This window comes from Xenopus laevis, chromosome 7L (genome assembly GCF_017654675.1).
Source record: "Xenopus laevis strain J_2021 chromosome 7L, Xenopus_laevis_v10.1, whole genome shotgun sequence".
NCBI lineage: Eukaryota > Metazoa > Chordata > Amphibia > Anura > Pipidae > Xenopus > Xenopus laevis.
The window spans coordinates 64,339,998-64,361,806 of record NC_054383.1 but is presented as its reverse complement, the minus strand read 5'-3'; the positions used below and the strand labels follow the sequence as shown (position 1 = coordinate 64,361,806).

The window sequence follows — 21,809 nt, the reverse complement described above, 5'->3', positions numbered from 1 at the left end:
GAAGCCCTTGACCATTTCCATTCATGTCTCTGCACAGTGAATTTAGTCAATTTATTTTATTAGGATGAAGATCTACCTAGACCAATTATTAAACAAAAAAAACAATTACACTGTCTAATTTCACTTCAAATGAGAACTAAACCCTTAATGAAAAAAGCCCTACTCCCCAACCCTAGATAGACCCACCTCCCACCAGCCTAGGTGTCACCCTAGGTAAATGCCCCTAACTCTTTACTTACCCCTCGGTTCCGATTCGGGGCATCGGAGTTCACAGGCGCCATCTTCTGGCAAATCTATAATCTTCGGAATGAGATCGGCACATCAACTGCAAAGTCACGGAAATTGCCAAAGTGAAGGAAGAAGACCTGAAGATTACCGAAGTGCCAGAAGATGGCACCCGTGAACTCAGGTGCCCTGAATCTCCACCGAGGGGTAATTAAAATGTTAGGGCCATTTACCAGGGGTAGCAGCTAGGCTGGGGGGGGTAGGGAGGGGGTCTATGAAGGATAGGGGTTTTGTTCTCTGAGGGCATGCACACAACATCACAACATGTTGGCTCAAGAGCACTGATATGCAGCACTGTATTTAGGTCTGGTGTCACCAAAGGCACCAGACCTCAGCGCCGCCCCAGTTGCTATATGATGTCATTTCCATTGCCGATGCACAAAAATGCACACCTAGCCCCTCAGCCCTACAGCTTAGCCCCTGAATTTCTTCACAAGTCTCCAGTGGTGGCTGAGACAAAAATAATAATAATATTAATAATTTGTTATATAGACACCAGAAGGCTGCCATTTTAAAGCTGCTGCCCTAAGCACAGGCCTTCAGGTGCCTATATATAAATAAGCCCTGCTGATATGTATACATTCCAATTTGATAAGAGTTTTAATAGGTCACTTATCATCTGCTGGTTAAGTATTCATTCTGAAGGTATAGTTTCCCTAAAAATTATGAGTAAGACCTTAGCCTTAGGCCTTTTTTCATGTATATATTTTAGATGTTTTCCAATAAGCATTCTGGAGGTTGATTTATCAATTATACAATAAAGTTCCTTTTTTTCTGAGCATAAGAAAAGATGTACTCAGATTTACTACTGCTGTGTTTGTACCAAAAGACATGATTGCCATGCCAGGAAGATCCAGATTATAACAAAAAAAAGACAGAACAACAATTTCTTGGAATTTTATTACAATTTATAAGAACTTTATCCTGTAAACACTGATTTGTGCTTTGTGTGGTCACAAACATAGTTAACTGACCTCATCTAAATGGTAAAACACACCATAAATTACTTCACACAAATATTTATAAAGTAATATCCCTAGTGCAGGTTATACATTTTTACAGCTATAAATATGGTACATCATGAGGTTTGTAGGATTAACTAGCAAATGCAACATTATCATGATCAGCAGGAGAAAGAATCAATACCACTTCCCAATTTCTCCTGTTATTGCTCCAAACAGATGCACTCTGCAAAGGCAGTTCTGCTTAAAACTCAAATTTTAAGACTTGTTTGAAAAAGATTCAATGCAACTTGATAATCTTGCGCATGACATACCGCCAAATTCTTGTAACATTCAATTTGTAGCTATATTGTGAATGGTGTCATAAGGGGCTGCTTTATTAAAGTTAAATTTTTATGCCAAAATTTAAGAAAATTGTGGCAAAACAATCATGAGCATTTCTGCGGAGACATTAAGATCAAATGTAAAAGAAAATCTCTATACTTAAAACCTGAATTCTATTCCCATAGAATTCAAAGGGAATTTTACTTCCAAAATTTAAGCAAGTTTTCTGCAAAAACGACAATCACAAGTTTTTTTCTCTGCAATAAACTCAGATTAACCATTTGAGCCTTTCAATAAATATAAAACATGCCATTGTGTTGTCAAAATGTAGCATTTCCCCTCCCCCAAATTTTAATGATTATATTCATACGAAGTGAGGGTTCGTACGATTTTTGGACCATGTGTGGAGTGTCCAGACATTTCATACCATGGCGATCAGTCACTTAGTTGATCGGAGACAATATTAATGGGAGACTGTAACTACTATTTGTCAGACATAACTTTCATACGATTGCTGCCTGTCACTTAATGGCCCTAGCATCGTGTGATTTGTTCTCTTTACTACTTTATATTCATTTGAATGGTTAGTTGCAGGTCGGAAGATTGCCACGGATGACCGTTTGTCAATCTGTAAGTCTATGGCCAGCTAGTGTTCATGGTTTCAGTGTTAAGGTTTGCTGTTGCCTTGAGAATAAGATATCTGGGTTACACAAAGCATAAAAAAGTAAACAACTTGCAGTAGAATTGTAAAACTGCTGTAGTTTATCAAGTTGACAACTGAATAGTGCCTAGGGTTGTTTAATCACAGTTGCATTTAAACCATCTCTTCTACTTAGTATAAATTCCACTGTATTCAGGTTTAATTATTTAAGAAAATTGTCTCTTCTGTTCTGCTCCATGTTTGCCTTTCAGACAGCAGTGTGCATTTTTGAGTATTTATTTCACACAAAAAACCCTGATTTAACCTTGCTTTTGTTATTTAATATTGGGACCTGCCAAACTGTTATCAGTCATAGGGCCTGACTTATTATAGTCTGTTTAACCTGGGTAAATTAGTTACCTGTAATGTATAAAGCATATGCCTCATATTTATTCTAGCTCACCAAGATCCAAGTTTCTAGTCATATAAAGGCACACGCCTAGATGATGCAGTATCAGTTTCACAGCTTTTGTAACATCAAAGTAAATAAAGCATTGTCAGAAATATAACCTCCTATGGTTGTTACGCCAAGAAAATCCCCCCAAACCTTGCTTATTTTGTGAAAAATGTATTCTATACTTTTGACACAGCACAGAATGCAAATGCAAATAATGTGTGGAATAGTAAAATTAGCCCTTATATCTGCAAATTTCATGAAGAGGACAATCTCATTTTAAATAATGTAATATGAATGCTTATATGACACTACCTGTATGTTAAATGTCCCATAAATCTACTGGGCAATACCTTCATTAAAATTACTTTTTAATCAAATCTGCATTAGTGGGTGATGATTTTAAACCAAACTGTAGTTGAATATCACAGCATTGTTAGCAGACTCAGGCTCAGAACAGGCCATGCCCTACTTCAGTATTCAAAGGGTTATGAATGATTTCATAACATCAAAAACTGCAATTTCTTTATATAAAAGTCACAAACTGTATACAACTGGAGACTATGAATCTCTCAAATAATAATACTTTCTATTCTTATTTTTCCCCAAATAGAACACTGGATAAAAGGGATGAAAGGGAAAATGCAAACATTTCCACACAGAGATCTTTCAGTGACACTACCACCATTTCTGATATCTTTAGATAATACTGAACACATTTGTGCTTTAAAATCAATAACCACCCATTCAAATCACTCAGTTTGGAAAATAGTTGCTTCCCTTATCTACAGTATTACATAAAAAAATGATGCAAAATAAACAAAATCTATTTCTGCCATAGCTGATAGTTCTTCTTAACAACATTAAGTTAATCTTCTTACAGATGCTCCTGTTACCTCCATACCCCTCCCCCGAGGCCCTTCTCTTCTCCTATCACTTTGAGGTGGAGTTTCCCCCCTGATCCTTTCCATATAACTCAATATTTCCTGGGGTTCCCTCATACCCATGTCTTTGCATACCCACATGATATCTTCCTCACTTGCTACAAGAATTGAGCGAACAAAAGGGTCATCTGGCACCCTGTCCTCCTTTTTTTCTCCTACATGTGTTGTTGCTGTTTTGTAAGACATAACCTCAGATCTCTTAGCTTCCAGTAATGCCCTGGAAAGGCTTGTTGGTTTTGAAAAGGAACATGCATCAGACTGAGGACAAATGCTTGTCTCTGAATCCTGTGAGCTTCTTACTGGATGGAATGTGCTTGTTAAACTTTGTGGATCTCTTTCTCTTTCTTCCCACTGCTCATTTTCATCTTCTTCTTCTCTTACATTTCCTCCCCCTTGGTTTCTTTGACAATCAACTTCTGGACCCTCCAACCATACCCAGTTAGGGGCTTCTGGATTTCCAGGGCCTTCTGGAGGTGACTTGTTCCTGTGCCTCATAATAAAAGCTACACAACTAAGGAAAAAAAGTAATGTAAGGAGAGAGAAGATGGCAAGGAGACCATACAGTCCTTCCTCCAAACCTGGGATACCCCAACGTGTTGTAACAATGTCATCTGCACCAGAGATTGAGTCATCATCTTCAGGTTTAATGTCATCACTCCGGATAATTATATCATTATTCTCAGGAATCACATTGTTGGCACCAGAAATTATCTCGCCATCCCTTGTTATAAGGTCACTGTCACTCTGAATTATGTCACTTGATTGGTGCTCTCCACCTTCAGTCCTGTTACTAGGAAATGTAACACGGACATAGCCAGCACTTAGCACAACAGAAGATTCTCCCACTTGACATCGCTCTGGGAGTAAAACAGAAAATCTAAGCAAGGGTGATTGCCCTGCATTCTCAAAAACAAGCACTGGCAAGGACCACAAGTTTCCACTCATCAGAGATCGACGAACAGACAAAACTGAAGGGTCAGAGGACACAACCATGACTGATAGATCTAAGGGATCATAAATAGTAATTGGAGCAGTAGACATGTCACTGAACAGAAACCAAAGAGACAGTGCAGACTCCTATAATATAAATGACAAACAGGTTAGTGACACATTTAGAACTACATTGCACATGCAATCAGAAATTGGCTTCTTTATAGAATAATACATCATTCCACTTGTCTTCCACTTGTCTCTATACATTGTTTCTTGACAAAGTTCTGATTTTTTTACCCTATCTCCATAAATCATCTTTGGCAGCAACTTCATATATGGCCTACTATGGTTAAGATCCCGTGGTAACCTCTGCCTTTATATTTTTTGCTTTCTCAAAAAGTTTAGTAAAGTTAATTTTTCCTTCCATTATTAGCTTCATGTTGGTAAACCACTAAATTTTGTAGGATTTCAAAACTCTCCTAATCATTTGGTTTGTGCTGCAAACTTTTCACAGATTTTCTTGTGCAAAATATGGGCTGAATGAATGGTTGTCAAGTAAAGCAGAAAGTGTTCTGTTCACTTAGTGACCAGGAACTTGTAGGGACAGATAACTTCATACATGCAAATATGAGTACATTTAGGTGCCGACTCTCTGAAGACCTTGCAGACAAATATTTTCATATTTATAATGTATTAAAGTCTTACAAATGCAAATGACTGTATGTAACTTTTCTTGATTAGGAACCCTAGATCAGAATTGAAATGTATTAATACTTAATCATTCTAAAAAAAATATGCTAAGTAAATTAAAAAATTTATTGTTTTACCTGCTTTGGAATCATCTCTAAATTCTTTGATTGGCACAGAACCGTAAATACCCCTTGATGTTTGATTTCAGATGGAGTGATGGATAAATTCACCCCCCACATTAAGTTTGATCGTAGCTCCAAGACTGAAACAGTTTCTGATGATACTAATACAGTCTGCTCGCCAAGGACTGAATGTGAGACAGGAGATCGTACCTTACCAGAGGAAGACAAATTCAAATTTACATAAATAAAAAAGCATATGCAGGGCTCCTTTCAGTCTTACGAAATAGGCTTTTTGTCTACTTGGATAGCTCAATCACTTTTTGACAAAAGCTTTAAATTGCCATTTTATTCACACATATGTTTGCATATTTAGCCTACCAAGACAAGATGATCCGACGATGGGTTTATTTTAAAAGGGACAACTTCAAGTTGACTTTTAATTTGATTCGTCTAAGTTCACTGGGGACAAATGATAGTGCTGACATCATTAATGCATATGGCCAGAGAGACAGAATAATATAGTAAGGCAGAGTAAGGCAGTCCCTCAAAAAACAGCCACACACACACACATTCTACCTCTTTGTATTACCTCTACTGATGTGACTCCTGGCTCCTGTCCAATCAAAACACTTCCCTCCTCTTCTAGTCGTGCAATGTGGGGATCTCTAATCACAGCCTGACTTCGAATTAGAGGAGAGACATCCAACAACCAGTCAGTGCCTAATAGGTAAGTTAGCTGCCGACTACCATCCAAAGAGTGAGCCACAAAATATGCAAGGAAACGAACACGTGCTCTCTGATATAGAGGGCGGCAGCTTTGGCTCCTGCGATCACTGGCAGTTTTTCGTTCCCCACCATCATCCTCCAGAGAAGTACTTACTGCCCTGTAATGAAAATCTTGCTTTAGAGGTCACATGAAACACACTATAAAGCAGTCGTTTTTGGACTTTTTAAGTTTAATTCCCTATTTTAATGTCCAACATTTAATTGAAAAATATAGAAACGCAAATATGCTTTAACCCCAAAACTCATCATAATTGACCATAATTTTTGACTTCCAGGAGCATCTATCACTACAGGGCCGATTCACTAAGGGTCGAATATCGAGGGTTAATTAACCCTCGATATTCGACTGGGAATTAAAATCCTTCGACTTCGAATATCGAAGTCGAAGGATTTAGCACAGATAGTACGATCGAAGTATTATTCCTTCGATCGAACGATAAAATCCTTCGAATCGAACGATTCGAAGGATTTGAATCCAACGATCGAAGGAATATCCTTCGATCAAAAAAACTTTGGAAAGCCTATGGGGACCTTCCCCATAGGCTAACATTGAGTTCGGTAAGTTTTAGGTGGCGAACTAGGGGGCCGAAGTTTTTTTTAAAGAGACAGTACTTCGAATCCTTCACTTGAAGTTAGTGAATCAGCCCCTACATCTTATGCTAACAGTTCTTCAGGCTGGGCCACCCTAGCCATTGCTTTGGGCCCTCTAGAGGCCAGCTTCATAGTTCAAGAATCACCATTATAACGTATATCTATAAAAGAGCAAATGCAATCTATCTTTAACCTCTATATCAGACCATTAAATAATGTTGCTGTCTTTGAATGGCCCTCACACTATAACCTGCTAAATCTCCAACAGAAACTGTAGCTTTACAGTCTGGATAACTCAAAAGCAGAGTCAGGAAAAATAATGCCATAGTGGTGATGTGAACAGATAAACTGGGGCTGTAAATAGCACCAGAAACCACTAGGCATTGGAGAAATTGGCATGAAGAAAATATCAGGACAATAAGCTCTAGTCATGTAAATGAGGCACTATTTTGTAGTAGTGTCTTCTTTGTATATACAGTATATCAATGGGATCTGTTGTTTTTTGGACCTGGGGTTTTCTAAATAAGGAATCACTTAAGACATTAATTAAACTAAATAGGATTGTATTGCCACCAATAGGGATGCACTGAATCCAGGATTCGGTTCGGGATTCAGCCTTTTTCAGCAGGATTCGGCTGAATCCTTCTGCCCAGCCGAACCGAATCCGAATCCTAATTTCCATATACAAATTAGGGGTGGAGAGGGAAATTGCGTGACTTTTTGTCACAAAACAAAGAAGTAAAAAATGTTTTCCCGTTCCCACCCCTAATTTGCGTATGCAAATTAGGGTTCGGATTCGGTACGGTATTCGGCCGAATCTTTTGCGAAGGATTCAGGGGTTCGGCCAAATCTAAAATAGTGGATTCGGTACAAGTGACTGTTTCTGGATAATGAATCCTATACCTGTATATATTTGTGTGTATACTTTCCTTTATGTAAATCATTCTGGCTCACCAATATCAACCATGCATACAAATTTTTTTTTTATTTAGTGGTGAGCACAACGTTCCCTTTTTTTGCTTTAGTTTATACAGGAGCAGTGGTCAGCTCCAGGTTGTAGTTCCCACCCTATCCAGCTACATTCAGATGATCCTAGTGGTGGGCAATAAAAGGGCAACCATTTGGGAGTTTTAACCTTAAAGGCAAGCAAGTTGCAGGTAAAAATTAATCCCTGTGTAAAATGTATAAATGGGGGGGGTGTCCAAGATGGCGGCTTGAGCAGACGTGTTTTCTAATGCTCAGCACCGCTGCTTAATATCCTGATAAATATTGCAGGCTACATCAAGAAACTTTAGCACTAACTGCACCCGTGAGCTACCTGGATAACAAATGGGGAAATATGGGAACAAGACCAGACCCGAAACCCATCTGGATCGATACCTACAAGCTTCCCAAAGTTCCGACCAGGCCTCAGAGGCAGACCTTCCATCGCTAGAATCAGAGCAGGAAGCGCCTGTAACACCAGCCCCTGAACCAACTAATGCTGAGATTCTTTCGGCCATCAAGGGAATGCATACCTCCACAACTGCCCAGCTTAAACGATAAAGGTGGACCTTTCTCTGCTGCGACAGGACCTCCAGAACCTGCGGGAGCATACAACTGAAGCGGAGCACAGGGTGTCGGAGGTGGAAGACACATTGCGCCCATTACCGGAGGAACTGTCCTCGCTGCAACAGCAACAACAGAGTGAAGCATCTGGAAAACTGATATCATCTAAACAATGTCAATAGTGGGCCTCCCAGAGAGATCGGAAGGTAACTCCCCAGAGGCCTTTGCAGAGCGCTGGCTGAAAGAGACCCTAGGAGCAGATACGTTCTCGGCATTCCTGGTAATTGAGCGCCCTCACCGCATACCCACCAGGCCTCTACCACCAGGTTCCAGACTCAGCACTGACAATGGCGCGAAAGGCCCCCTTACTTGGAATGGCTGCTCTGTTTCGTTGTATCCGGATTATTTCCCAGCAATACAAAAGGCCTCTTATCAGGGTATAAAAAAAGGCTCTGTGAGGCTGGAATAACCTACGCTATGCTTTACCCAGCAAAATTACCCGGCAGAGAGTTGTAGAGGGAGATGCAACTCATTTCTTTCAGACACCACAAGATGCAGATCAATGGATGGATATGCAAGGGCGACAGGCAAATGCCCATAACAGTCCACGCGGGGAATAGCATTATAATTTGGATATGGTCAGTACTGTGCCCTCTCAGCTGCCACATTGCCCATATCTTAACTGTACTTTCCTCGCCCACCAAATGCAGAGGCACCAGTCCTATACCATGCTCATAAGGGATATGTTATCAGATGATACCAGACTGCCATGAATATATATGAGAGCAATACCCAGTACTCCCGCTTTGACAGTCAAGTCTATTGCGCAATTGGAGCACATTATTTGACACTGATGGGCCCTCGCCACCTCAAAGCTTATGCATGACCAACAGACACTAGGCAAGGTCTTGGAGCGTACACACTTGCCATACGCTATACAGGAGACTGCTCCAAATATTATTATGGGCGTCAGCGTCGGCGGTAACTCTGTTATCCCCCGCGCTTTTGTTAATGGTCTAATTGACTGTCTGATCTAAAATGGCGTCCTGCTTAATGTGGTGTTGACGCAATGGTTCTCACAGTGACTGTGCGTATCTTACCGCATAACTCTTGAAACTCCTCTGGTTATAACATTGTTCAGGGTGCAGGCCATCTAATTCTAGATGAGCAGGGAGGGATGGGAATGGATAAAGTTTGGTATTTTTTTTGTAATGTTTTATAGGCATGTTAATAGGCACCGCATAATCAAAGCACAGAGCAAGGAAACTGCATGTCAGATCTCAATTAAATGTAATACTGTTTACTCTACTGTACAGTTGCTATGGGAGACGTTAAGATAGTCTTGTGAAACTCAAAGTTTAAAAGAGCTCTGGGCTTTGACTATATCAATAGGCACAAACCTGACCTTCTACTTACAGGAGACCCACTTAGTAGGACAAAAACTGTTGGAAAAGGTGATTGGCCGTACATATCACTCCTCATATTCTACTCACTCTAGAGGGGTATCTGTGTTAGTCCGGAAAACCTTGCAATTCGATCTTATTAATATTACTACAGATCACTACCGCCTCCTTTGCAGGATAAACAATTAAGATATGATAATAGTTAACCTATATATGCCTCCCCCATTCTGTAAAGATACACTAGACCTGGTATTCACGAAACGATCAGCGTACCTCCCATGCCCAATGTGTATTATGGGTGACTTTAATACAGTGAAGGATCCACAATTAGATAGACTTCCCATAACACTGCAACAGGCAGGCCCACTGAGGCAGTGGGTAGAAGCCCTTGGATTAATGGACATCTGGCGGCATAGATTTCCCCATGACAAACAATTTTCTTGCCACTCAACAGGGTAACAATCAATTTCCAGAATTAAAGCTCCAACAGGTTTATATGTATCTTACCCAGTTGAAATAGCTGAAGGATTATCGAACTACTTTGCAAACCTATATACCTTGAGGGCTGACTTGGAGCTGGAGCAATTTCTGCAGCCAACCCACTTCCCCCGTCTCACTAATGTAGAATCAGCCTATTTGGATAGCCAAATCTCATTAGGGGAAGTGGCAGAGGCCACTGGTAGCCTCCCTACTGGGAAGACCCCAGATCTTGATGGTCTGCCAACAGCTTGGTACCGGCACCTTGGGGATGCACGTGCTCCACGGCTCCATACTACTCTGCTAGAGGCCAAGAATGCAGGTACTCTCCCTCAATCCTTCTACTCAGCGTTGATTATACTCTTATTAAAAGAGGGGAAAGACCCGGACCTGTGCTACTCTTACCGCCCTATCTCACTTATAAATACGGATGTTAAAATCTTAGCGAAGATTCTCTCTAACTACTCAATAAAATGATAACCTCGATTATACACCCAGATCAAACGGGCTTTATGACTAATAAGAGCACTGCTATAAATCTACGTAGGCTTTACTCCCATTTGCAAATAACCCACTCCAATGAAGGCTCTAGGCTCATGGCTGTGCTGGATGTGGCTAATGCTTTAGATTCTGTGGGAATGGAAATATCTGTGGAAGGTCCTTGAAAAATTTGGAATAGGCCCCAATTTCATAGCCTGGATCAGTTATACCCTCTCCAAAGCCTTCACCCTCTCTTGAGGCACTAGGCAGGGGTGCCCCCTCTCTCCTCTTTTCTTTGCCCTGGCGATAGAGCCATTTGCTATCATGATCCGGCAGAATCCGGAGGTTGTAGGCCTCAAATGTGGAAGGATTTGAAGAAAAAATGGCACTGTATGCAGACAACCTTTTGTTATTTCGGGCTGATCCGCAAGATTCTGAGTATGGAGCTTCAACTGGCAGATAAATTTGGCAGCTATAGTGGCCTGGTTATCAATAAAGGGAAATCAGTCCTGCTTTCGCTAGATATGGTGCAAGAGGCAATTCAAGGGCTAAGATGGGTATCTAAATTTCGGTACCTTGGTCTGCTTATTTCCAAGGATATGCAAAACTATATTTCAGACAATATTGATCCAGTAATACAAAAGTTTAAAATGGCTTCTAGTCAATGGGTTACCTTGCCACTAACAGTATGGGGTAGAGTTAATCTAGTTAAAATGATATACCTTCACAAATTTTTGTACTTTTTGCAGAATGCCCCAACATGGATCCCTGCACAGATCTTTAAAAATATTGACTCCAACCTATTCCCCCTTGTGTGGGCAAATAAACCTCCCAGGGTGAATAAACTTACACTCATGGCCCCAAGAAACAAGGGAGGACTAGCCCTTCCGCATCTACAAATGTATTACTGTGCTAGCCAGTTAGCCTTTGTGCACAACTGGTTTAATCCAGACCCCTAAAACCCCCTTACACCACTACACACTACTGAAGCAGGCTCCTTAGAGGCAATAGGAAACGCACCCTACAAGCTGGCTAAAGATACCCCTGAACTGCCCCCTACACTAAAGTGCCCACAAAAGGCATGGACACTCGCCACCAAGGCATTAACCAAAGCTGTGGATTGTGCTTAATCCCACCCTTGATGATGACACATGGGAGGATGCAACAGAGGATCTGTATAGCTTCTTAATATCTACAAAAGATAAGATGGTACAATTTTTATCCATTGCAAGTATATAACTCCACATGGATTCAAAGTTATGGGCAGAAACCCAGATGGTAAATGCCCCAAATGCGAGTACCTACATGCCGACTTCTTTCACTTATTATGGTCCTGTCCCATTGTATACAGGTTTTGGGCTAAAGTAGTATCTTATTTAACCAATGAAATTCTCCTCCCTGCTGCACTGACCCCTGAGATATGCCTGTTGGGGTTAGTGAATGACCTAGTACCCTTACTCAAAACCAGGTACCTGCTCCAAACCCTTCTTTTCTATGCTAAGAAAAAGATAGCTATTAAATGGATGAGCCCTCAACCTCCCACTGTGGAAGCAGTGGATTAAACTAGTTAACAGCAGGCTCCAGATGATAAGATTAACATACCTAGCGAGGCATTGCCCCCAAAAATTTAAAAAAAAGATTGAGATCCATGGCTAGAAGCCTGCCCTGAAGCAATTTTACTGATAGATTAGTTTAATATGGATGAAGCACCCTGTGGCCACCTACTGGTCCATGTACAATGTCACTACCATTGCCACACTATAGTCCTGCGTGACTACATGAGGCTAGGCTATTGCATACCCTTGTTCCTGCCTGAATGCAAACATGCTATTTTATGTTGATGCTGCGGTCCTGCGAGACCAAATACATGATACTTGAAATGCCTTTATTGTTTTGTGTTGTGTGTTAAAATGCAAAATAAAAACCTTTAAAAAAATGTATATAACGAAGCAATAGAATTCTTAATAAATCAGATTAAAGGGAGTGTAGGACTGGCCAGACCAGGTTTGAATTTGACACAGTTGGCAAGCTTGAATGTATTGGCAAAGAATCCCTGTTTTGTTTAAGGCTAGTGACACACGCTAAGATTTGGGGAGATTTAGTCACCGGGCGACTAAATCTGCCTGAATCTTACCGTGTGTCACTGCCCTAAAGGCTTAATGCACAAAATACCATAATGTCCTAAATATGTCCTAAATATATTGTTCATGGGTTTAGTACCGCGAATCTTAAATATCCTCAACATAATATCAAAGATATATTGCAAAAACTCATGAGAAAGTTCAATAAGCCTAACACATATGCTGTTCTGTTTAAACGGAGTCTATTAAAGGGACAGTATAACCACTTTTCAACAAAAACTCAATACTTAGGACCTGTGCTGAACATAAAGCAATAGACAAAAAGTAACAAAAATGTTACTTGCTATTTCAGGCACAGAATAAAATGAAACACACTTCTTGTCAATTCCTAGTTGATAAGCAAAAGGTGATAATTACCAGTCCAGTGAGAAACTCCTGTTATAGAACCGGCCCTGCCAATGACTTCACAAACGGACCGGGACTAGTTCTAGAGCATACAAAGAAGGGAAAGTTGTGCTCACCACTATTTTTTAAAACCATTAGGCGGGGTGCAATGAGGCTGTGACCACAAAATACATATAGACAAATACAATAGTCCTCTGCACTCAACCCATTATCGATATATTTATTTTGGTGATCCCACTGGTGTCTAATAAAAGAGCAGCCAAGTATGGGAGTTTTACTTTGAAAGCAGCTAGTAAGTTGCAGGTAAAACTTAGTCCCTTTGTAAAATGTATAATGAAGCAATAGAATTCTTAATGAATCAGATAAAATTGAGCATAGGACTGGCCAGATATGGGATGACTTTGAGGTAGTTGGCCAGCTTAAATATATTGCAATATATGGACAAACAATCCCTGTTTTGTTTAAAGGGTAAGGCATTTTTCAGTAGCAGTATGCACAAAATGTCTCTGTCTTAAATATATTGATAATGGGTTGAGTGCAGAGGACTCTTGTATTTGTCTAGAGCATACAAAGGACACTGGAAACAGGAAGCTGGCAGTGTAAGGTCTTGGGCAGGGAGAGCAGGAAGAAAAGCTCAACTTGAACCCGCCTGCGACCCACAAAGTGTGTGCCGAGTGTCCCATGGGTATCAGGGCATCACTTCTACAACCACAGGTTTGCTGCAAAACAATAGCATGAACTTCCCCCGATGCATGGTAATGGTAAATGCACATTACAGTGTCCTGTACCCCACATTAGCAGGTTAGGCACGGTTTTTGCTCCTTGAAAAGAAAAGTTGGTATCACAGGGCAGAAGTGCAAGCCAATGCTATAACACTATCGATACAAACCTAAACTGTACGTATATATGTGTGTGTGTGTGTATATATATATATATATATATATATATATATATATCATTGTGTGACTCACCCAGAACCTTGCAGTTGTTGTAGATTGGTATCAGATACCTCAATTCGCAGTGGCAGAAGTGGCACCCAAAGAGACAGGGACAAAGAAGCACGGAGACGTTCCAACCAAAACTCTACTTTCACACCTAGGGCTCCTTGAGTCTCCTTGCCACCCACAAACAAAAAGTCACAGCCATCTGACACCTGTCCAAAAAATCAGTTAGGGAAGGGAAAAATGCAACAATGTAATAATTTAAATAAAAAAATCTGGAAAGCAATATGTACCTGTACAATCTGTGCATTGGGTGTCTCACAGCCAGCTTGCTTGGTGACATCCAGAACTGATCCCCCCGCTTCTATAGCAAGCACACGTACAGGAATCTTTTGTGATATGCCTGTGAGGGGGGCTGTGTTTAATATCTCATGACACTGCATAAAAAAAGACATTGACTGAGTATGTGAGCACCTGTCTCCATTTACATAACTAATGTAATCAGAGAGTTTTAGACTTCATGATCAACAAAATGTACATGGTATGCAATGCAATTTGTGTAAGATCAGACAGTTAGTATGATACCAGGGATGTAAAACACAAAAGGAACAGAGGATGGAACATGAAGGAAACGGTAAACAGCAGATAATGGCATTTGGGGAATAGAAGGAGCAGGTAATGGCAGTGGTGAAAGGTTAAAGGAAGGAGAGAACACAACTTGGTGAGGCAGATAAAACAGAGGAGGAAAAAGATAGGCGCAATATAAATGAAAAAGCCACTTTTGACAGAATATACTGAATTTGTAACTAGCTAATCCAAACAACACTATTCATTTAATTGTTGACTTGACCAGTGTAGCTCTCTAATGTGTACCTTCACCAGTGGGAGGATGGCTCGAAGATCTCGATCGGAAACCAGAACCTCAGCACTCCCACGCACACCTGCTGCTGCTGCTGCACTGCTTCCAGGGACCTCCAGCTGGAAAGTGATTCGTCGAGAGACAGCAGATCCAACGGAAATGTTACTAACAAGAAAATCAAGGTGGGCAACCACTGGTAGAGGCCTGAACACAGGACAAGACATTGGGATAGATAGGAAAAAAACTTAAATTAGCAACTATGGTTCACATCACAGACAGGCTTATTTATTATAACATTATAACATAAACAAACCGCAAAAATGGATACAAAATTGAACAAGTGCTGGTACCATTTATAAAAGATATTGTACCCATACAGCACCTGGTACTTGCAAGTATGCAAGGGGAGCACTACAAAACACAAGCCCAGCCTTGATCTAATTAATAGTGCAAAAGAGCACTCAATAACGCAAGGAAAGCCTGGAATCACAACTCTACATGTGGCAGTAGTTTCAAGTTCCACTAGCAGGTTACATTACGCTTTATACAATGCAAATTGGATGCTAATTATTGGCACGTCAAGCACAATTGTGGCAGAGGCAATTTAGAAAGCCAGCACAGTTATATTTGATTTTGAAAAAACAAAACATGAGGATTTGAGTGTGAAAACTACACTTTGCATAATATGCTGCAGTCATACAGTAAATGAGCTCTAGTACATAATTCATAGCTGGTGCTGACCATTAGAGAAGTGCTTGAATCCTGTTTGGGAGCCTGTCATTACCAGTGACTGATAGATTCCATTAACATTAATGACAGTTTTAGGAGCTTTTGAGTCAGTTGATAAATGTTAGTGGAAAATACATCTGGTTGTAATGAGCATATTAACAAAACAAATCTTTTCTTTAAACAAGATCATGAGATCACGTTACCAAAAACCAAAAAAAAAATATTTTCTTATTGGCTAACACGGTACAATAATCTAGCACCATATAACATAATTAAAGGGATACTGGCAGCAGAATTCTGCACTGAAATCCATTTCTCAAAAGAGCAAACAGATTTTTTTATATTCAATTTTGAAATCTGACATGGGGCTAGACATATTGTCAATTTACCAGCTGCCCCTGGTCATATGACTTGTGCTCTAAATAAACTTCAATCACTCTTTACTGCTGTACTGCAAGTTGGAGTGATATCACCCCCCTCTCTTTTTCCCCCCAGCAGCCAAACAAAAGAACAATGGGAAGGTAACCAGATAACAGCTCCCTAACACAAGATAACAGCTGCCTGGTAGATATAAGAACAGCACTCAATAGTAAAAACCCATGTCCCACTGAGACACATTTAGTTACATTGAGAAGGAAAAACAGCAGCCTGCCAGAAAGCATTTCTCTCCTAAAGTGCAGGCACAAGTCACATGACTGGGGGCAACTGGGAAATTTGCAATATGTCTAGCCCCATGTCAGATTTCAAAATTGAATATAAAAAAATCTGTTTGCTCTTTTAAGAAATGGATTTCAGTGCAGAATTCTGCTGGAGCAGCACTATTAACTGATAAAAATATCTTTTCCCATGACAGTATCCCTTTAAACATTACGTCAGTAAAACACGTAATATAAAAGAATAGTTCTTTTTTAGAGAGTGCCAGGGAATTAAATTGCTTTTCTCCTTTCTCTGTTCTTCTTATCACCGTTTTTTTAGAGGTTCTAGTCTCTTTACTACTAAGTATTCAGGTATCACACTAAAAGGAAATGTATAAAATTAGGCAAAACAGAAAATTAGCTTTTACCACACATTTTATCCAATTTGTTATGGCTGGACCTCCGAAAATACTGTTTGAAGCCTTCTGGGTGTGGCAATCCCACAGTTTATGAAACACTAATTTAAGGTCTATAAATACTGATTAAATGTCTTTATTAATAACATGCACTATGGAAGATATGTCTAAATACTTTGTTCATTGCTTACATAAATTGTTTCATTTAGGACTCAAGTCATTCTTCCATCTACAGTAATACTTAACCTCAGCAGGAACGCTGAAAACAAGAATATACATACAGTAGCTAAGGAAAGGGCAGGTAAGCACTTTCTGCAAACACTTGTAAAGCAACAATTGCCTGTAAATGTGTACTTTTTTCAGGTAACTATAGCCTGACAAGTGTTAGCACACCCCATGGGCTGTATCAGAACATTCTAGAATCAATCAAGTAGATAGTGTTTTCTGTTCATTCCACTGTTTGTGTTGTGCCTACCTGATTGATTTCTATGCGGTAGCAAATTAGCCCATTACAGTGCTATTTTCCCCTTTAAAAAAGGTCTCGGGGGAACAGAAATCTAGGTGTGTCTCCCACATTTTAATTATGTAGTATTGATTTTTACATTCATCTGAGTCATCTAATTTTCTATAAAACGCATGCTCAGTCTGTAAAGAAACCTTGTTTATTTGTTTTATCTGTAAAACTGTCATTAGCAATACAGCATGCAGAAAATGTTCATGTTAACACGTGTTATCATGCTTTACCTGCGCTCAGAGGCTCCCCGGTGTGTCACATGCCCTATCACAGTGTGGTGTTTGGCACCTTTCTGCATCTCTGTTTTTACAGCCCAGGCGTTTGGAACAGCAGATCGAGCAAAAAGAAGCTCTAAACCAGTCCGGCACCGTACCCTGCACAATAGCATCAAATATTGTTATGCCATAATTTTCAACGCATGACTTAATATCTTTAATTAAATTGTTATTTAGGCTCTCTTTCCACTTTAACACCTTCATAAAAAAACAATTTTTGGCTTCTTATATAGAATATGATGAGTAAACATGTTCTCCCCAGAAAAAAAAAATGGACAGGTTTAAAAAAAGTAAACGAGTGGGGGGAAAATAAATTAATAATGCATCTTAAAGCCTACCGATGCCTCGCCTACCATAACGGAACAATTTTTAGAGCAGCCAATGGAACTGTGCTCTTTTACACATACAAAATAAAGTTCTATTGGTTTTCTGTAAATTTTGTAATTTTGCATTATGGTAGGGGTAGGAGCAGAGCCAGGTGGCTAACAAAACATACCAGGCGATGCACACTGAATTAAAATGTAGCTGCTGTTGAAGGGATAGTTGTATGATGTAAACAATACATAGGATATTGGGAAACTGTTTTCCAGAAAGCTCCGAATTACAACAAGGCCATCTCCCATAGAAACTCCATTATAATCAAATAATTAACATTTTTAAAAGTCATTCCCTTTTTCACTGTTATAATAAAAGAGTACCTTGTACTTGATCCTAATAGAGGCAAAACATCTCAAGTCATGGTGATCCAAATTACAGAAAGATCCCTTAAAGGGGTTGTTCATCTTTAAATTAACTTTTAGTATGATGTAGCAGGTAATATTCAATCTGCAATTGGCTTTCATTTTTTATTATTTGTGGTTTTTGAGTTCTTAAGCTTTTTTATTCGGCTGCTCTCCATATCAACGATCTGTTTGCTAGGGTCCCTAGCAACCTGCACTGATTTGAATAAAAGACTGGAATATGAATAGGAGAGGGTTGAGTATAGAAAGATGAACAATAAAAAGTAGCTATAACAATACATTTGTAGTCTTACAGAGCTTTTGTTTTTAGATGAGGTCAGCGACCCTATTTGAAAGTCAGAAGACGGCAAATAATTTAAAAACTGTAAAAAAAATTAAAAGTTGCTTAGAATTAGCCATTCTATAACTAACTAAACTTAAATGTGAACCTGCTTTAACTGGAAAACCCAGTTATCCAGGTCCCAAACATTCTGGATAATGTACAATTTGCAGTTGCTCTTGTTTTTCTTATTTTTGTGGTTTCTGAATTGTTTAGGTTTTTTTACAGGAACTCTCTTGTATGGATTTTTAGCAGCAATTTGGTTCCTTTGGTTGTTAGCCTAGCAACAATGCATTGGTTTCAACGAGAGGCTGAAGGATGAATAAGAGAGGGCCTCAGCAAAGATAATTAAGAAAAAAAATGAACTGTAGTTTTAGGACAATGACACACTGTGCTATTTGTCTCTCAAGAGTTTTATCCCAACTACTAAATGCCAGAAATGATCTTGCCACAGACAATACTGATAATAGTCACTGCTAAATCATCTCGAATCATGCAATGGCTCAAATATGAATGCAAAGGCATTTTTGAGAAATTACATGATTTGTTCATATACACGCACAAATTTTTTTAGCCACAATGTCCAGAGCGAGCCCTGTAATTAAAGGGCATCACCGCGCAAAAACATTTTGCATAATGAAAGATATTTCATTATCGCAAGCATCTTTCAAATATACATACATTATTTTAAAGTTAGACTCCTGTACCCTCATTCATCTTCATAGCCACAAAAACCACAAGCCCAATTGCTTTATGCACATTATTTGGTTGGATGCAATTTTCTGACCAGTGATGGGTCCACTAATAGTAAAATACTTCAGTTAAGAAACAAATGGATGGGGGAGGACTAGGGAGACATGACTAGTATCTGTTGTAATCAATGTAATGAGCAATATATGTGTCAATGCATGCCTCTAGGGACTGCACAGAAAAAGACCATAGTTGTACCTCTTCATGGAAGGGAGTTTATGTAAAATGGGCTAAGGATCTTAGCATTTGAAAAGAAAGTAAAGAAATCAATACCAAGAGGCAATAGCATATGTGGCACATGGCAAAAACAAAAGAAGCTAATTTACTTTGAAACATTGAGATGGTAAGTGGTAACACCTGCCTTCATTAACAGATACGTAAATTTTTCCTGTGATAAATATTCCTGTCTATAACACTGGTTTTCTCCCCTAGCACAGGAACAACATGTTTGTTTTATGTGACATATCAGTAAATACTAAATTGTTTTACATTTATGAAATTTAGTTGGGGGGCTTAACAATGCAGAATTTACAACTGAAAATGTCAGTGAGAAGTCAAATTACATTTTTTTAGATATGTTGTAATGAAAAAAAATCATGAGAAAATAACCTGTTCACTTATTTACAGTATAAAATTGTGCAGAATAGCAATCATTACACAATTACTTTACACTACTCTGGTGAAAGTGAATCTGAAAATAAACAATAATAAATTTGTTTTTTAACATGAGTCTACAACCTAGGCTTTTATGGAAATATTTACAATTCCACAAATTTCTTGAGAACTAAATAAAAAAGCTAAATATTTGCAAGATGGGTGGCACTGTGGCTTCGTCCTTTGCACTGTTGCCTTGCAGCACTGGTACATTGAGATTGATTCCAAGTGGGACATTGCCTACAAGTAGTTTCTTTGTTTTGTCTGTTTCTGAGCATGTTTTCTCCCAAGCTTCATAAACATACAAGCAAGTTTATTGGCTTCTGATGAAACTGACCATTGCTTGTGTAACTATGACTGATAACTTATATTCTACATTCACTATGACAGGGACTTATGTGGGGGAATAGGACCTTCCAACACTGAAATGGTCAGCCATTATAATACACTGCTTAAAACCAACGAAATTAACATTACCAATCCCTTAAATGGACAGACACATGGCATCTACAGCCACCTTATAACTTGGAGTTAGTTTCTTACTAGCATGTAAACATAAATGCAGAACGTTCCATTTTACTTTCCAGTCATGAGCCTACAATTACTGTCTACTGAGATGACTATTGTAATTAATATGGCTTAGTCAATGCAGGCAAAATAATAGAAGTCTGTCTGGGATGTTTTGTGGGAACACCCTTAAGCCCACCACCAGACCATAGAAACATGTTATCTCAAGTAACAGAAGCCTAATATATTGACCAGCACAATCTCCTTTACAGGCCAATACAATATCATTGACTAAGAATTGAAAAAAAAAATTGGTTTGTTTTTGTCCACAAATTTGACATAGCAATTCCCTATTATTGTCCTCTGAGCAAAAACATCCAAAGGTTTCTTTATTAACAACCATCATATATATTACAAATTCCTGCCTTGAAAAATATGTGATTCTAAACTCACCTTAAGCTGAAGCTGGGTTGTGTCCAGTTGTGCCTGAGGGTTATGGAGGCTGTGAACACTTCACCTGGTAAAAGGGTCTTGTCAGGTAGAGATATTGTAACAGAGTCACCCACACTGACTTGTTGTATTCTTGGTGTACCAACACTAACCACGCTTACTGTTCCAGCTACCTCCGATACCTCACCTATGACTTTGCAGTCATCTGAAACTGTGTAATTAAGAGTAACATTTAAGGGCAGGTTTGAAAGTGAGAACCAGGATGGTGAGAAGAGCAGTTCAACCACACAAACATCAAGCGGTAGCTGTGAAGAAACAGAGAGTTAAATCCACAACAGCAATACACATAAAATATATTCTAAAACATTACTAGTGTACACAAGTACACTAGACAGACATGCTATCTCAACAGCACATACCTGTATCCTACAGGAACCTTCCACATTTAGTCCATCATATGTTCCTTGCACATTTACACAGGTGTTTTGTGAACCACGAGCCTGGCTATCCCCACCAGATCGGTGAAACAAAACACGTGTTACAGGATCAGAGGGCGATACTTCATCTCCTACCACTTCTACTTGTACACCTCTTACCCTGGCACCCAGTTTATTCCACGGCACATTCTACAAGGAGAAAGAGAAGAACAAGCATACTTTGAATGTGTCTTCCCCAAAAAGGAGATTGTATGTACTCACAGCAGTGGCGTAACTAGTTGTTACTGGGCCCCATAGCAAATTCAATTTAGGCCCCCAAAATATTTATAAGTTGGCCTATTTTACCAAGATATATTAAAATTGCTATTTAATTAGGGTCTCACTGGGCCCCCTACACTCCTGGGCCCCCCTGCAACCGCAGGGTCTGCTTCCTCTATAGTTACGCCCCTGACTCACAG

At 39.4% G+C, this 21,809-nt stretch overlaps 1 protein-coding gene across 1 annotated transcript in view; it reads right to left on the bottom strand.

The window, feature by feature from the left end:
- Positions 1–1,166: 1,166 nt before the first annotated feature.
- tmem132a.L (transmembrane protein 132A L homeolog) overlaps positions 1,167–21,809 on the bottom strand; it is a 34,284-nt gene continuing 13,641 nt past the window's right edge. Inside the window, exons 3-11 of the mRNA XM_018242281.2 lie at positions 21,334–21,540; positions 20,918–21,219; positions 17,450–17,593; positions 14,940–15,129; positions 14,360–14,503; positions 14,097–14,278; positions 5,944–6,238; positions 5,370–5,564; positions 1,167–4,686 (exon numbers count right to left, since the gene is read on the bottom strand). Of these exons, the coding sequence (XP_018097770.1) occupies positions 3,529–4,686; positions 5,370–5,564; positions 5,944–6,238; positions 14,097–14,278; positions 14,360–14,503; positions 14,940–15,129; positions 17,450–17,593; positions 20,918–21,219; positions 21,334–21,540 (2,817 nt within the window). The 3' untranslated portion in view covers positions 1,167–3,528. The remainder of the gene's footprint in view (positions 4,687–5,369; positions 5,565–5,943; positions 6,239–14,096; positions 14,279–14,359; positions 14,504–14,939; positions 15,130–17,449; positions 17,594–20,917; positions 21,220–21,333; positions 21,541–21,809) is intronic.